Source organism: Callionymus lyra, chromosome 19 (assembly GCF_982586985.1).
Source record: "Callionymus lyra chromosome 19, fCalLyr1.hap1.1, whole genome shotgun sequence".
Classification (NCBI taxonomy): domain Eukaryota; kingdom Metazoa; phylum Chordata; class Actinopteri; order Syngnathiformes; family Callionymidae; genus Callionymus; species Callionymus lyra.
In genome coordinates, this window is record NC_141836.1 from 7,336,682 (window position 1) to 7,355,001 (window position 18,320).

Below are 18,320 nucleotides of genomic sequence, written 5' to 3' on the forward strand. Positions count from 1 at the left end.
ATGATGACCTCTGAGTCGTTGGTGCTCGACTCCTAAAGAGCACCTGAACGCATCACCCTTGAACCTCCGGGGTCAAGAGAGGTCGCGACCCCGGCTCCCCTCACACTGATCTGCCTCTTCCTCCTGCATGCTCTCACTCTTCCTCTCTTCCCCTAAATTGGCCCAGCTGTCCGTCAGCTCCCCCGCGGCTCCCCCAGCTGCTCCCCCTTCCCGCCGGTGGGCGCAGCAACAATGGGGGGTCACGGGTCAAGAGAAAGAACAGGCTGCGCTCACAAAGGAGTCGTGGCGCCGCCGCGACAATCGCTCGCCGTCTCTGCTGCACGACTGGAAAAGACAAACCTTTAGTGAGGTGCTGACGAGGAGGAGGAGGGGGGGGGGACCCCGACACTCCACTGTCCCACCCCCCCCCCTCCTTCTCTTTGTGTTCTTCAAGGGCCATCGAGTTCCTGAACGCAGCGTGGAAAGTCAAAAGGCTCTTGTGTGGACGAGTGATACGAGGGCGAGCCAACACGGTTTGAAAGTTGTGTGTCTGTGTGTGTGTGTGTGTGTGTGTGTGTGTGTGTTTGCAGCGCCGCGGGTCGTCTCGTGCGACAAAAGCCGCCGCTGACACGTTCACCTGCTGCAGCCCGGATTTTCCCACAAGGCATCAGCGGCGTCGGCGTCTTCTCACCCGTTTAAATAAACTTTATTGTTCCAAACGGACTCACGATCCGGTGCAGGTTTTCCCTCAACTATTGAGCTTCACCTGTCGAGTGCAGGTAAGACCTCGATCGACGTTCGAGTGTCAATCATGATGTGTTAATTTGAGTTCATGTCGTCACTTCCTGTGGACGTTGGTCATGTGACCTGAGCTGGTTTTCCCATGATTCTTGAGACTAAAAGTGAAGCTGACGATTATATTTTCTATTTAATGTTAAGTTGGTTTTTTTTTCATGTGCGTTTCATTAAAAGTATTTAAAGTCTTAATTAATTTGAAGTTAAATGTTCTTTTACAAAAAATTGGATTTGTATCTTTCTTTGCTTTTGTTTGATTTCTGCTCCAAATTTGAAATGTTTTGTCTTAAATCCTTTATTCAACTTCATAAAAAAATCACTTTTCTATTCATTTATTAATATTTTTCCATTTTCTTTCGGAATAGATGCGAATTCCTATTTTTCCTTTTTCTATATTGGTGACATTTAATTATTATATATTTATTAAACTGTAAAATATTCATTGTTTTTACTTTTAAACCTCAATTTATCGACTTTTAAGATGAAATCGAATTATTTACGTTTTTACTTTTAAAACAATTTAGATATCAAAGCTTGAATTGTTTCAATTTGTTAAATTATTTATTTATTAAATGCGTTGAAAGAACATTCAAATAAGAAATGAGATTAAAAATATTCTTAAAGTCTTAGTTTATTTGAAATAAAATGTCCGTAACCGAAAATAATTTGATTTTTATTAACATTTTCATGTTGAACACTTTTCTCTTTTTTTCTGCTGTTATTCCATATTTTCTTGTTTTATTTTTTAAATATTTTTAAATTCACTTATATAGATTAACTCTTTTTTTTTTTAATCTTTAACTATTTTCTACTATACATTTTTTCTACTTTTTTTTATGGATGACATTTAATGATTAATTAGTTAAACTAATTATTCCAAAATCAACTTCTTACATTGAAATCAAACTAAATCTGAAATGATTTTTTTTTCGATTTATTGAGAAACAAAGGATTAAAAGGTGCGACAGAAGAAGAGTGAGCACAGCCGTTATGGAAATATCATATATATAAGAATATTTATTCACATTTAAGTGCAGCCAAATATTTACAGGTGTTGGTGAAGAAATGAGACCCGAACGAACAAATAAATAAAATAAATAGCCGCGGAGGGAGCGACGTACAGAGCGGAAAAACGGTGAGAAGAAAAGGAGAAAATAAATATTAAATACAGAAATAAATAGACGTATTGCTTCTGTCGTGATGAGCTTCAGTGCAGCAGGAGCTCGGATGGCTTTTGTAAATGTTCTTGACTTGAGAAGCTCCGGCGTCCGACGGGGACCCGGAGCGGAGCCTCGTGCCGTTCCTCGCACTCTGGCTCAGGAATGTCTCTGGCGAAGAGCTCGGCTCGGAGGTAGAGACGAGTGCGTCCGGACCGAACCGGGGACACTCGGATGTTCTGGACCGGCGCCTTGCGTTCGTCGACAGCTAGGGGGCGTCCAAGAGTCCCCGGTTTAGATGCTGCCCATGGGGGCGCTGAGGAGGTGCGAGGCGCCGAAGGAGTCGAAGGCCACGTCCAGGGGGAGCTCGTAGCGGGAGGTCTGGAAGAGGGGGTGCCCCGCGGGGAGCCCCGGGGCGGAGGAGGCGTAGTGGTGGGAGGAGAGGTAGTGGCCCTGGTGGAGGGGGTAGCTCCGCTCCGACTCCTGGGGGGACGGCTCCTGCTTCAGGGCGTAGTTGCCACTGATACTGAGGGGGGGCGTGAGCGGGCCGTCGTAAGGCGGGGTGCCGCCGCTGGGCGAGTCGTAGACCGGACCCTTGAACCCCTTCACGTGCAGGAGGTGGGACGCCTCCAGGGAGCCGTAGGGGGGACTGGGAAGCCCCGGGGACGGGTAGCTGAGCGGGTGCCCGGCTTGACCCCCGGCAAGAACCGGCCCCCCACACTTGTCCTCCATCTTGTCCAGCATGGCGGGCGAGGGTCCGAGCTGCAGGCAGCCGGCCACCAGGTTGCTGGTGGGCTGCGAGAGCCCCTTGCACAGCATGTCCATGAAGCCGTGGCTCTCGGGCGACTGGCCGCTCTCCAGCACCTCGGACAGGGCCCAGATGTAGTTCCGGGCCAGCCTGAGGGTCTCGATCTTGGACAGCTTCTGGGTCTTGGAGTGACAGGGCATGACGCGGCGCAGGCCGTCCAGGGCGTCGTTCAGGCCGTGCATGCGCGAGCGCTCGCGGGCGTTGGCCTTCATGCGGCGGGCGCGGAAGCGTTCCTGCCGGGCCTTGGTCATCTTCTTCTTCTTGGGCCCGCGACGCTTGGGGGCCGCCTCGCCGTCCGGGCCGGTCTCCTCGCCCTCGTCCTCCTCCTCGCTGCCCATCTCCTCGCAGGAGCCGATCCTCTCCTCGCCGTCCTGCGAGCTGACGTCCTCCTCCTCCTCCTCCTCCAGCCAGCCCAGGGAGGTCACCAGCTCGCTGACGTCGCCGCTCTTCCCAAACGGTTTGGTCATCATGTTTGTCTGGAAGGGAGCAGGGGTCAAAGGTCAGTGAACCTTCAGATCATCCGTGACAAAAGTGTTCCTCTTTGCTAACTGTTAGCATTGTTAGCATCGTCCTAGAAAATGTATAAATTGTTCTATTTACCAATAATTGTTTTTCTAGTTCTAATTGAAAAAATACATATTTTAAGATGTATTTTAAATGTTTTTGGAATGAAATATAATGTAGTTTAATGTATAAACGTTTCAAATAAATTAATATGCAAAATGTTTGAAGAGAAATATTTATTTTTCACGTTTGTTTTCATAATTAATTAATTTTAATAATAGAATATATTTTTAAGTTTGTTAAATTCGTTAAATTGTCTTTATTCATTTATTTTTTAATATATATATTTTTTGAGTCTAATAATGTTCACTTAGATTAAATTACACAACTTTATTTTATTTTTTAATCCTTTTGGAAAATTCCAAAGGGATTAAAAAATAATATGAATCGATTTACTTTTTAATTTCCCTTCTATTTGGCGGTAAATTCTTGGATTATTAATATTTGTTCCATCTTGAACTGCGGATTATTTGCGTCACTTCAGCACCGCAGACAGTTCTCGCTTCAATCTGGGCCACGATCGGATTATTAGTCTCGCATGAAAATCGCAGATTAAAAACCGAACCAACACACGTGACGTCACGTGAAATAAATGCGTCTCTGACCCTCTTTATTCTAACTTCACTGAACGAGCAGAAACTCACCTGAACAGGTGGAGACGAGAGAAGTGAAGAAAAGCTGTAAAGTCCCGGATGTGTTTTTCTGCGCGTGTCCAGAACTCCCTCAGACGTCCATGGATGAAACTTCCCAACTGAACTGGACCGGACCCGCGCGGCCGCTTTTTTTTGGGACGCTGACGAAGCTCCGCCCACACTGCCTCCACCCACGAGGGCCCCCCCACGCACCGCTCGTGTCGGTCTCGTGGACACAAGTTCCAGCAAACAAATGAAGAAAGACCCCCCGCTGACCCCCCTCACCACAAACACTGATTTATTCCTCAATCTGGACCAGAAGCGCGCGCGAGGGAGGACGGAGGGGGGGTGAGGGGGGGGACGCTTCCAAACGATTGAACGTGACGTCATCAATACATCGTCAGAATTAACCGCCAATTCAACGACGTGTTTGTGTTTGACTTGTGTCACTTGTCAGCTCCGGTTAGATCCGGATCAACGTGTGTTTAATCATTGACCTGTTGATCGTTTTATCACATCAGTGAGTCTTGAGGGGCCACAGTTGAGGGGCCACAGTTGAGGGGCCACAGTTGAGGGGCCACAGTTGAGGGGCCACAGTTGAGGGGCCACAGATAACATTTATGGTAAAACCTTTAAAAAAAAAATCTAATATTTCAAGCTATATATGCTTAAATTATAGTTCATTTAAAATATTTGTTTCGTTTTAAACTTTATTTCCCATTGAGATGTCGATTCATTTCACACACGAGCCACTTTCTCATTTCCTTCTAAATTAAAATACTAACAACGAAGTAAAAACTGTAAAATAAGATACTTGTTTCTAAAGTTACAAGACTTGAGAGAAGATTGTTCTGGAAACAGATCCTATAATAATTTCTTCTTTTTTTTCTATTTAATTAATTATTTTTTTTATTAAATATTTTTCAGGGTCACGAACTAATCACAAAAAAAATTAAAAAAAACTCCTAAAACAAAATCCTAGAGTCTTATTAAGAGTTGAACAAGTATGTGAATAATAAAAATGTTAGTTTCTACATGATACAGTCTAAGGGCCACAGGTGGCCCCTAGAATCAGAACCAGCTGCAGGTTTGGTTTAGATGCTGATTTCTTATATATTTTTAAATATATATTTTAGTATATTTAATAAACATTAATTGAATTTAAATGGTGGTCGCGTCAGAACATGAAACCTTCGATGATTTTCTTGTATGTAGCCATTAGCGCGATGGACGCTCACGTTAGTCTTCCGTCCATCAGGTGGTACTTCTTTAATTCTGGAGTGAACTTGGAGTGTTATAGGTTCTTGCCTGCAGCAACAGGTCCTACACAAACAGTGTGTGTGTGTGTGTGTGTGTGTGTGTGTGTGTGTGTGTGTGTGTGTGTGTGTGTGTTGAGCAGGCGTGTGCGGCTCATCGATGGCGTCCATGAGACGTTGGATTAGAGATTTTCTGCCTCATTACTCTCAGTTTCTGCGACGCGACTCAGACGCGAGCGACTGTGACAGCTCGCGTGCGGAGCAGGTGTGTGTCCACTTGTTGTGCCTCTTTTCTGGCTCTGGTGTTGTGTGTTTGTGTTGCCGGGGATTCGTGGAGACGTCAATCAAATCTCGTTTGGACTCGACAGCAAGTTAAAGTTCGGCTGGAGTTGGGGAAAGGGGGTGTAAGGGGGGGTGAAGAAGGGGGGTATAAGGGGGGTAAAGGGGGGTGTAAGGGGGGGGGCAGTGGTGGTGGTCAGCGGGGGTCGCGCGACTCGCACGTGCCCCCGCACTGATCCCATCTCGCGACCGAAAAAAAAAGGGGGCGGGCGGGGGTCGTCACGTGACCCAACGGGGGCGCAGACGCGCGCTCTTGTCCAACGATTTATGGGTGACAGATGGCGGGGGGAGGGACGCGCGAGGGAGGGGGCGAGGAGGGGGCGTGGCATCTGTTGCGTGGACGTTCCGGCGTCACTCGAGATGAGGTCTCGTGCTGGAACAGCGTTTATCTGCACTAACGGCCGTATTATCGTGTGTGTGTGTGTGTGTGTGTGTGTGTGTGTGTGTGTGTGCGTGTGTGTGTGTGCGTGTGTGTAGTCGGATTAAGAAGAGATTACACTTCCATCCTCCATCTTTCTCGCCTCAGCGACACGTCAATCAGATAAAGCTGCAAGAGTTTGGATCAAATGTTCTTCACTTTGATTCACTTCATGTAAAAGTAATAATAACAAAATAATCTACTGACGTCATATAAACATAATTTAAAAAGAGAGAAAAACACTGAGAAGAACTTTTTATGTCTAATATTCGGATCATAAATATTATTGAATTGAATGTATTTTATTTAACAATTTACATGGTTTGTATAACATCTTTATTTGAATGTCTTTTGTTTTATTTTTATTCATCTTATGTATTATCTTGTTTCAGTTTTATTGATTTAATTCAGAATTTCTTAAAAGTCTTAAAAGGCATTAAAATAATACAAGACTCAAGTCAACACATGTACACAGTTTACTTTGTGCAGGAATATTTTCAAAATCACCAGGACGGGATTTAAAGAAAGTTTTTCAGTGAAATAAAAACTCAATTTTTATGTTTAAGTAAAAGATTTGTGAACAATTTTCCCAAAAACTGTTTTATTGATGTGGTGAGATTTTTTCATTTGAGGGATATTGTCGAGTTGATCTTAAATTTAATATAAAATGGTATTTCGACAAGTGTTGAATTGAACTTTCCTTAAGCTGTAGAAAGTCAATTATATTTATTTTGTCATCTCCACAAATAATCTTGTTTGTTTCAAAAACCAGTGTCACTCTATTGTATCAACAGTGTGTGTTTGTAAAAAAAACTCTCTTAAGACTCTCTTAAATGTTGATTAAGCCCCGCCCACTGAAAACACTTGGTCAAACATCTAGGTTTGTCACTGTGCATCATCAATCCTTGTAGTCTCCAACTCCAAGGGACTTGTTGTATAAACAAAGCCGGGCATTATTACAGCTGGCTGGAGGAGTGCAGCCTTTATTACGTCATAATGGACTCCGCTCTCGTAACCTCTCGTTCGCCCAGATTTCAGAGCAACTTTATAAAGTAATACATTCAAAACATGGTCATGATGAGGAAGTTACTGCATCTTGATAAGAAAAGACTTAAACGTTTGAAACATGTGAGAGAGTCACATGTTTCACATTAGTTGACCTAATGCGAAACTAAAGTAGTTCAAATGTCGACCACAGAGAAGAAATCGTAGAGAAATGTCAAGTACACAAAGACAAAATTGTTGTGAGTGTGTTGTATGTGTGAGCCTCAAATGAACTAGAGCTCGCATGTGAACATCACCATCAGCTCGTCCCTCCCCAGGTACCCCCCTCTGACCCCCCCCTCCTCACATAGACGCCAGCCGTCCCAGGAGTGACCCGGGGCTTCCACCACACCTGCAGCCTACACTGGGAATTGAACCTTTCCCTCCAAACCCCTCAGTGGGTGTAACGTGCTGAACTGAACACGTGAAGCTGACGAGGTCGCAGTGAGGACGAAAGAACTCGTCCCTCGACCCTGGCTAGCTGGGCTGTGGAAAACCTCTCGATTCTTTGTGTGCTCTTTATATTCTCGTCACTCTGAGAGATGCTTTTATTGTGAAGGTCTGAGCACCAAAAGTCTAACTGAGGGCGTCCTTTACATCTACCTGGACGTGTGTCGCTCAGACTCTTGACCAGGTTTAACTTATATTACACATGACAGTCAATTGTACTGTTTTTTTTTGTTTCTGTTTTCTTCCTTCAAGACTTGTTGTAAAGGTTTTTAATATCTCAAAATATCTAAGATAAATTCTGTTTCCTGTATGTACGACACATACGTCTTCTACTTTTTGTGTTGTTGTTCTGTGTGTAACCGAAAAATTGAAGGTTGATGGTTGAATTCCGTCTGACTGCTCGATGCTCACAGGAAGTTACTGGAACAGTTGTTTTGAATAGACATGGCGCTTCTAAAGATCTTTTTCACTTAATTTATTCCGGAATCTGTCCCAGCTCCTTGGAGCTAAAGGTGAGGGACACCCTGGAAAGCAATACAGAATCGTAGGCTAAGATCTGTGTGTGGAAGGAAACCACAGTGAGTAAAGTGAGTGCTTAAGATGTTTCTAGAATGTAGGCACTAGTACAACCGTGACATTTGTTCACAGGTCCAGGTGGTTCTGAAGGTGTGTGAGTCCCAGTTGTGTATTAAAAACCAGAGTTGTGTTGTCGTCAGCGGCTCCAGATGTGAGCATCAGGAATGAGCCTGGACCACCTCAGTCCAGATCTTTCCTCCCGAGCCCCCCCCCCCCCCCCCTCGCCCCCTTCCAGTCCTGCCACAAGTGAGTTGTCATCCCGGTGCCGTCTCTGGGGACCCGGCGGTGGGATCGGGGAGGGTGGGCCGCTCGGAGCTGACAGATGGGTCCTTGTTCCCGTCTTTCTTCTTCATCTCCGTCTTGTGCCGAAACACAGACACACCAAGACTGCACCCACACAATGGGAATTAGAGCTCGGGCACACATGCTCCCTGAAAGCTGAGACCCCTTTGGTGATCATGAAAGCTGCAGCGTGGATTTGTGGGAGGACGGGGCGTGCTGGGGGGTGAGGGGGGGGTCTCGACCGGGCATTGTGTTGTTCACCAGCTTAATCACAAGTTTGCTCGTGTGAGGATCAACTGAAGAGTCAGTGAAGATCTGGAAAATCTGTCGCTTGAGACCCTTTTTTTTTTTTTTTTTACAAAGTTCTCGACGTGAAGTTCATGTTAACGAGTTTTTATTTCAACCAGAACTTTAATTTTGATTGTTTTGTATTTATTAAACATCTTATACGCACTTTAACCTGAGACCAATTACATTTCCATCAGTGCCACGTTAAGGAGGAACAAAGGCTCGAGGAGCCGCAACTTTTCAGACAGAAATCTGTCGATAATGTAAAAAATAGGAACGTATTTTATAGTTGATGTTCTTTTATTTTACATAAATGGATAAGTATGCAAGAAAAAAAAATGATAAATAGAATTTTATGACATAAAAAAGTGTCATCTTATTCTGTGTAAAAAAAAAAGAAGGTAAATTAACATAAAAGACAAAAATACACACAAAATAAAAAGCATTATTTTCATTACTATGTTTATTAAAATTAAAATATTTTTTTAAGTGAAACAAATGCAAAATAAAATGGTTTCAAGAAATAAATGAAGGTTAATGCAAATCAAAAGATAAAAATTGTCCGAACGTCAACTTTAAAAGCTGCTGGAGTCGAAAGTATCCTCTCGTCCTCAGTCACGGTCGGGATCTTGAGAGATTTAATCGTTTCTTTAGAGATCGCCGGATAAATAAAGGCGTAGGGTCATTTCGTGGCCCCCAGGCCTCACTTTGGCCTTTTCGTGTCATTATTTGCAGATTAATTCTGCAGTTGAAAGTTTGAAGACAAAAGAAATGAACAATAATAATTTAGTAACTGCTGTGAAGCTGAAAACATACTCACAAATGTTGTTAAACTTTGTTTTGGGATTTAAGGTAAATGATTAATCAATACAAATATTTAAAAAAAAGAAATGACAATGAATTTTCTTCCAGTTACATCATATTATTCCAAAAACAATGTTAAAAATTATCTTAGAATGACTAAAATACAATAAATTACACAAAATCATCAGGATGTGTTGACAAATATTTATTTATTTGTGTATTTTTTCAATAGTTTTCTCAGTAAAAATATAAATATTTATCTTACAAATATTCTTAAAAACAATATACGCTCATTTGTTTAAGTCGTTATTGATTGACACTTAAGAACTTGTGTATAGTGTGTCTGTGTGTGTGTGTGTGTGGGGGTGTGTGTGCGTGTGTGTGTTTGTGTGTGCGTGCGTGCGTGTGTGTGTGTGTGTGTCTCCCTGGGCTCGACTCTCTCAATTTGCTGCTCGCTGAAGCTGAATCTGGTCGGCAGAACTTCCTGTGGGACGACTGAGGGGTCGAGTGACTCTGCTGCACACGGGGGAACAAAAGTGATGTCACACACATGAACACACACACACACACACACACACACACACACACACACACACACACACACACACACACACACACACACACACACACACACACACACACACACACACACACACACACACACGTGAACACACACTAATACACACCTCACACTTTAAAACCTATTGATGTGTAGAATTTGATCATGGAGGTAGAATTCTGTTTTGGGACGTCGATGAAGCTCCGAGTCACTCAGACTCACTCGTGAGGTTCAAACTCGTTCGCGAGAAGATCAGTGTTCGACTCGTTATGTCTGACTCGTCCTAGTTTATGGAGGTTCAGAGAAGATGTTTCGACTCTGGTTTGGAATAAATATGCAAGTATATCAGTAGATCATCAAACACAGAGATGGTTCCAAAGCTTAGGAGCAACAGTCTGGAAGGATTTCTCTCCTCTGGTCCTGAACCGTGTTCAGGAACCATCAGTAGATTCTGATCCACAGACCTCAGAGCCCGAGCTGGGGTGTAAGTCTGGATCAGATCACTGATGGAAGGTCTGACCATGAATAGATCTGAAAGTAAGAACCAGAATTTTAAAGTTGAAACATCAGGAAATCTCTGAATGATTTTACTCAGAGGAATGGAGTCTTCTGACTCCTTTAAGAAACATCTTAAGACGTGTTTATTTGTTCAGGCTTTTCCTTGATTTTCTGGAACTCCTGTGTTGTTCTCAGTATTATCTTGATCTTTAAAGTATATACTTTATTGAATATTGTTTTGATTGTTTAAGCGCTTTGTGACCCTGGTCTAGAAAAGCGCTATACAAATAAATTACTTACTTACAACAAAAACAATAAAGGAACCAGAACCGAACCTTGAGGGACTCCACACGACAGATCAGCTGATTCAGACTTTATTTGATTGGCAGATACACTGAAACTGTGACCAGAAAGGTAAGACCAGAACCACTGTAACACAGACCCAGACAGTCTCACTTCATCCTCAATCTTATCAGCAGGATCTGGTGATCAACTGTGTCAAGGGCTGACGACAGATCCAAGACAATATATTAAAACTTTTTTTTTTTTAATTCCTAGCCTTTTAAATCCAATAATGTCTGTTGAACAATCTTATATAGATTTATATTGTATTGAAAAGGCTACGGATTTAAAAATATTGAATCTAGAAGATTTATTTTAGAATTATTTAAATTATAATCTCCAAACTCTATGCGTAAAAATAAATAAATAAAATGTCAAAATATTGAAGTTTTTATGTAATTATTAAAACAAATTTCAACCTTTCGATTTAGAAACTATTTGTCAAATAAACCACTCAATATTCTGACATACTTCCTCAGATGAACAAACTTTTGGTACTGTATCTGCTGGACCAGAACCAAACCACGTCTTTTACCGAGGGTGCGCTTTAGACATTTAGTACAATGTATCGTGTTGTTTCATAATACTAACTTTTCTGATGACGTTTTAGCAGGAAGAAGAAGTAGATCTAGGTTTTTTGGATGAAAATATTTGCCTTTTGGTGCGTATAGTAGTATTAGGGTGTATATGCTGTAGTATTAGGGATCAATACACTTAAATATAGCGATTTTTTTCTCACAATACCGTATCATAATCCAACTGTAGAACTGTATGAATATATTGTATATGATATATATTTTTTAATAATTATAGCAACTATTCACTGCCTTTGTTCCTTTTTGTGTTGCCATTAAACATCCGGCCACTAGATGGCAGCAGTCATTACGACCTCCGCCGCTAGAGGAAGAATGAAATCTCTCAAGATCCCGACAATGACTGAGGATGAGAGGATACAAAACTCCAGCAGCTTTTAATGCTGATGTTTGGTCATATTTTGGTTTGAAAACAAATGAAAGCAGTTACGACTTCGTCAAGAGTCATGTGGTCTGTAAATTCTGAGTCAGGGCTGTGACTCAAGTGACCCGTGAGTCACAGCAGCATCTTCATTTCAACGATTCAACACTGGGATCTGTTCCACGGTTCAGCGGTGAAGACTGTTGTGCCAGCGAGCTGCTATCGTAACGATTCATTAGATTACTCGAGTGTCTTCCTGGAACGCGCAGGAAAGAAGTTTCTTCTTTGTTGAAACGGAGGTTTCTCCGGGCGTGACTTTTCTCGGGGCGCACGAGTGGCCGCGGACGTGGCTGCGCCTCCCGGCCTCTCCGTAATGGACCCGGTCGGAGAAACAGCAACAGTGTGAGTGAGTTCTGCTGCGTCTCTCCGGGCAACATGAGCAGATTGTTTGCAGCTTCTCCTCCGGGCTAATGGACCTGGAACACATTCCAGTCGGGCAGGAGTGGACCCCCAGAATGGGAATCTTGCCCGGGGCGATTCTCACTAAGTGGGGAGAGCCGTCAGACAAAGGTGCCTGCGGTTTCACATTCAGGATACTTTACAGCCTCGTCCCAGGACGGCAACACTGTTTGGAGCTTCGCCGATCAGGAGGGAAGCTCGGGGGGGTTGGAGGGGGGGGGGATCCATCTGCCACGCTGGCGGTCCTCAGGGAAACGGTTCGGTCCCTGGGGGGGTTTGTAGAGAGAGGGGCTGAAAGGATTACACCCGACCACTAATCAACGACGGTAATCTGCCCCCCCCCCCCCCCCTCCACCAAATCTCTGCGTCCAAACAGCGGCTCCCGAGTCTTTGTGGGTCGAGCCGGGGCTGCAGGTGAGTCTTTTAATTGGGGGACGAGAAGGTGTGATTGGCCGAGAGCCAGGCGGTGATCAGGTGCGAGCGTACCCCACAAGTGTCCCCGGCGCGAGTCCCACGACGGCCATTATGCAAATCCAGCCGACGAGTCCAACGAGAGCACTTGTGTCGTCTGATTGATTCTTCAGACCGACTCGGAACCTTCAAACGTGGAGCCCAGAAGGTTCTGCTGGACCGGAACCAAACCACGTCTTTTGCCGAGGTTGCACTTTAGTACGATGTATCGTGTTGTTTCGTAATACCAAAGCAACTTGTTAGTTTCTACGTTTAGGTGTAACAAAATGCAACTTTGTGTCCAATTATTTTTACTTTTCCAATGACATTTTAGCAGGAAGAAGAAGTAGATCTAGGTTTTGTGGAAGAAAATATTTGCCTTTTGGTGCCGTAGTTTCCTATTACTCAGTAACATGGGTGTAAGAAAATATTAATGCACTTAAATATTGCAAAAACATTTTTTTTTTCGACACCATATTGTAAATAGCACTGTATCAATATTTTAATCTAATTTGATTTTTTGGTTGTGTATAAGGAATACATTTTTTTTATTATTATAGCAAATATTCACTGCGTTTGTTAATTTTTGTGTTGCCATTAAACTTCCGGCCACTAGATGACAGCAGTCATTACGACCTCTGCAGCTAGAGGAAGAATGAAATCTCGCAAGATCCCGACCATGACTGAGGACGAGAGGATACAGCGACTCCAGCATCTTTTAAAGCTGATGTTTGGACATATTTTGGTTTGAAAACAAATGAAAGCAGTTACGACTTCGTCAAGAGTCATGTGGTCTGTAAATTCTGCAACACCAGAGTCAAGTACTAGACAATACTACACATATATACTTGTTACTACAGTATCGAAATATATCCTACTGTTGTCACTTTATCTTGATAAGTATTGTATCCCTAGATTCTTGCCAATACACCCCCCTGTCCAGTATCATGTCCAGTACGTTAGCTTAGCGTAGCAATCAGTTATTTTAGATGTATTTGTAAATACATGTATTTTCTTAAATATATTTCGACATTAAGGCTTCTTTATTTCTCTGACACGCCCTCACAACGCTCACCGTACATGATTCAACAACTGTTTCTTCTATCTTTAGCATCACACAGGAGCGATAAAGGAGCCCTGAGGTTCACCACTTGTGTCTCAAATGCTGTGTTGTGAGCTCGGCCTCCACCAATCAATGTCATTAGTCTAACCGGGGGATCAGTTTCACGAGCGTCCGGGGGTCTTGAGTCTCGTCCTGTTGTGCCTGAGCCTCCGCTGAACTATAAAAAAAATCCTGCCTAATGATGTCCCAGTCCTCCGGGGCATCGGGGAACCGTAGCATCCCCAGCCTGCGCCCTCCCCGCCCCGCGCCCTCCCGAAGACAGCCCATTGGCCCGGACCGACTAAGCCCCCCGAACCCCGTCGCTCCATTGTTGGAGGCCCTGGCAGCGCGGCGGCTAAGCCGAGCTAATGTGATCTGGAGGCAGCTGGAGCCGCCCCGGTTATTACCATGACACAGCCGACCGAGCCAGTAATATCATTAAAAATAAATCAGGTGGTTCGGAGATTTGGAGGCGGGACCGCCGCGGTAATTTCATTAGCGGACCTGATTCGGAGGTCAAACTGTCCCACAACATCAGGATTTGACCTCGGATGATTCGGATATCAGACAAATCCGCACGAAAAACCATCGCCGGCGATAAATGAATATGACGTCCTAATTACTGGGACAGAGGGCTGCTGGGTAATCCCTGTGAGAGCAGACGTGTTCGGGATATTTCATCGTTATTAGCTTCATGTGCTGGATTATTAATTCCATAATGAAGGGGAAGCTCCGTAATCTGCAGCTGGCTCTCAAGTATGACGTCACTTGGTACAATAACAACACATTTTCTTAGCTTTATTTTGAAAAACCTTCATGCTGACCTAAAAATATGTCGACTTAAACTTGATTGTTAAAAAACAAAAGTGGGTCTTCGTGTATATTCCCAAAAAAATCTGATCACAATTAAATGTTGTAGTTAGTTGACATCTTAAAGGACGTTATTAATTCATGTTTTCACACTTTTAAGCTTTAAAATATCATCAAAAAGTTCAAGTCAACACATTTTTTAAACCTTTATTTTGAAAACCCGAACGCTGACCTTACAATATTTCGACGCAAACTATGTAGAAAACGAAACTGGTTATTTATTTATATTGAATATACTTTATTGATCTCCATAGATGTATACTGAGTTTATTTTTTTGTATTTTGGCGACGCCTGTAAAACAAAGTTAATTTTAATCCTAATTAATATCTTAAAAATATATTTAATAATAATTTTCACACTTTTAAGAATTAAAATATCATCACAAAGTTCAAGTATGAGGCTATAAATCAGACATAGGACAATAATGAGACATTTTCTTTTGAAAAACTTAAACCTAAAACTATGTTAAAAACAAAAAGTCGGTCTTTATTTATTCATGTTCTACTTTCTTGGAATTCCCCCCAAAAAAATCATATCACAAACATCACAAAATTCTAGTATGAGGTTTTAAATCAGACTTAGTACAATAACACATTCGTTTAAACTTTTATTTTGAAAAACCTAAAAACTGACCTTCAAAACTCTAAACTATGTAAAAACAAAAGTGGTTCTTTATTCATATGTCCTGGAATTTCCCTCCAATAAAATAAATCTGATCAGTTTTAGTTTTGGATTTATATATTATATTTCATGTTTTCACAATTATAAGCTTTAAAATATCATCATAAAGTTTGACAACAAGGTCATAAATAAGAATACTTTTCTCTTTTTTTTTTACCATTTCCGAAAAACCTAAATGACGACCTTCAAATAGGTCAAAATCGACTGTTAAAAACAAGAAGTGGTTCTTGGTGTATATTTGTTATACTGTCTGGGAATATCCCAAAAAATTAAATCTCATAATACGTTTTTTGTATTTAGTTGACGCCTGTAAAACAAAGTTATTAAATCTTGTAATATCTCAGGCTTAAGGTGACCCAAAGGCCCGAAAAAACAAATGTTTGTTCACAAGGGATACTACAAACACATTTGTTTTCGGGCCAGAGATAACACAAGGCTTGATTAATGTTTTTTACTATTTTAAGATTTAAAATATGATCACAAAGTTCAAGTATGAGGTCATAAATCAGACTTATAGCAATACATTTAACCTTTATTTTGAAAAACATAAATGCTGACCAAAAATGCCAGCTCAAACTTTATAAATACAAAATTGGTTCTTTATTTATATGTGTTTTACTGTCTTGGATGATAAAAATATCACCACAAAGTTCCAGTATATGGTCTTAAATCAGATTTAGGGTCGGGCAACAGAAACTTTTTCAACCTTTATTTTGAAAACCCGTGACGCTATATAATATATTGCTATATTGGTTCTAGATGGAGCCTCTCGTCAATATCATGTTTCATATCGTGCAGCAACAGTTCTACACAAGATGATGACAAGAATTATGAAGTGTTCGTGCAAGAACACCTCAGGTGTCAAAAACCACGTGATGGTACCAGCACTGTTTAGGGGGCGGGGCAGTGAGCAGGTGAACTACACAACAAGTGTCCATCATCTTATCTCCCTTATGTTCCCTCGTCTTGCACTTGAACCCGCGTCCGTCTCAGCCGCCACACCGCGTGCACGTCACGTGATCGCGTCCGGGTTCGACCGGACCCTCCGAGGGGCGGTTGGTCTCGCAGCGAGGGTCTTGAGGGTCTTTTGTTCCGGAGCCACAGACACAGAGGAGCTGATTTCAAGGCCCATTGCGTCCGAGATGGATTGTGTCCAGAACCCCGTCCATCCCTGTTGAGCCTCGTTACTGGATCGGTACCTGATGTTTGGGCCACATTCGAACGGTTGTCATAGCAACACGTCACACCGACGACTCTGGAAACGTCAACACAACTTTAAAAAAAAATAAACTTTGAGTGTATTTGCTGTTATTAACGTGTTACTCTTTAGCACTTAAATGTGTTTTTTACTTCTTTTTAAAAATATATATATATATATATATATATAATATTTTAAAAATATGAACCACTACTGTTGCGTTGACATCTAGTGGATAATCTGGAAATATTTTTTCTTCAAACTTTTACGTAAAAACTACCATTTTAAATAAAAGTTGTTTTGAATAATTATAGTAGTAATCATACTTATTTAATAATATTAATTAATAAATACCGAATTTGCTTTGATCATCTTAGTTTTTAAGTATTTATTGATGTTTTTATATAAATAAGCGTTTTTAGTAACGCTAGTAACGACCACTATAGTGGAAAAATATGTTGACATATATTTTAAACCCACTAGATGGCGCTCATGATTAGTATTAGGTTTTTAAAAAAATAGGGTAATGAAGGTCCTGAAGTGATAAACGATCCGAGAGCGCCATCTATCGGACTGCAGGAATAAAGTGACGCTGAAAATCAGAATCAGAAAGTTGAGACAAAGACGATTAAAATATACGCACTTAGTTGTTTTTTTTCTTCCGGGCATGTCAGGATATAAAATATTAACATATAAATGACGGAAATAAATTAAAAAGTGAATATATTAAGATCCATTCAGATGTATTTTAGCTTAATTTCACATTAATGAGTTTTTTCGTTCTATTCTATTTCTTTATCAATAATAACACTCCTGTCATATCCGCCTTCAATAAAAATAGAAAAACATATCTACCTCAGTTGGCCACTAGGGGTCAATGTTTCTATAAAAAGATTCACATTTTATTTTACTTTTTTAACTTTTACATTTTTCTTCGGTATGATGTATTAGATTGTGGTACGATGCTGATGTTAAACATTGTAGCAAGAGTACTCCTCTGTTCTTCCTCCTCCTCCTCTTCATCATCTTCATCATCTTCCTCCTCCTCTTCATCATCATCATCATCTTCCTCCTCCTCCTCCTCTTCATCATCTTCATCATCTTCCTCCTCCTCTTCATCATCATCATCATCTTCCTCCTCCTCCTCCTCTTCATCATCATCATCATCTTCCTCCTCCTCCTCTTCATCATCATCATCATCATCTTCCTCCTCCTCCTCCTCTTCATCATCATCATCATCATCTTCCTCCTCCTCCTCTTCATCTTCATCATCATCTTCTCTGCAGGTCTCCTCGCGGCTCCGTCCAGAATCCCGTCCACTTCTCAAGGTGAGTCATGGCCCCGAAAAAAGAACCTGCTTCCACCAACAAGTCCCCTGACACAGAGCCCAGACTGGGTCCCCCTTACCCGAGTCTCCCCACGGCGCCCCCTGCTGTGAAGCCCACCCCAGCGCCGAAGCCTCGGATGCTGCGACCCTCCGACTCACCCTTCGACCCCGACACTCTGGAGGTGAGTCCAGAACTGCCTCTGACTCCAATGCTTTTTGTTGTTGTTTACTCACACAGACAGTTATGCCGTAACATTATGACCAGCTGCTTTATCTCCTTAATGACATCACCAGACAGATTGTATTTTTAGATTCCAAAAGACTTGTTTTGATTTCATTGGCTGGATTAATGACTGAAAACAAGAGTAGATTATTTTTTAAATCAAAATCAACTATCACTGCAGATGTTTCACACTGAACTAAAGTTAAATGGATCACAACCAGAGGCCTCAGAACTAGGCCAGTGGCTTTACGTCAGCGCCCCCTT

General features: G+C 42.1%; 1 protein-coding gene across 1 annotated transcript; it reads right to left on the bottom strand.

Moving 5' to 3' along the window:
- Positions 1-2,225: 2,225 nt before the first annotated feature.
- On the bottom strand, positions 2,226-4,000 carry neurod4 (neuronal differentiation 4). The gene is made up of 2 exons (XM_087781479.1): positions 3,948-4,000; positions 2,226-3,215 (listed from the first exon to the last, which is right to left on the bottom strand). Exon 2 carries the CDS (start codon positions 3,207-3,209, stop codon positions 2,226-2,228), a length of 984 nt encoding a protein of 327 aa, XP_087637605.1. The 5' UTR covers positions 3,210-3,215; positions 3,948-4,000.
- Positions 4,001-18,320: the final 14,320 nt, after the last annotated feature.

Coding starts and splice junctions, on each gene's coding strand:
- neurod4 (XM_087781479.1), bottom strand. CDS start 3,209: ATGATGACCAAACCGTTTGGGAAGAGCGGCGACGTCAGCGAGCTGGTG.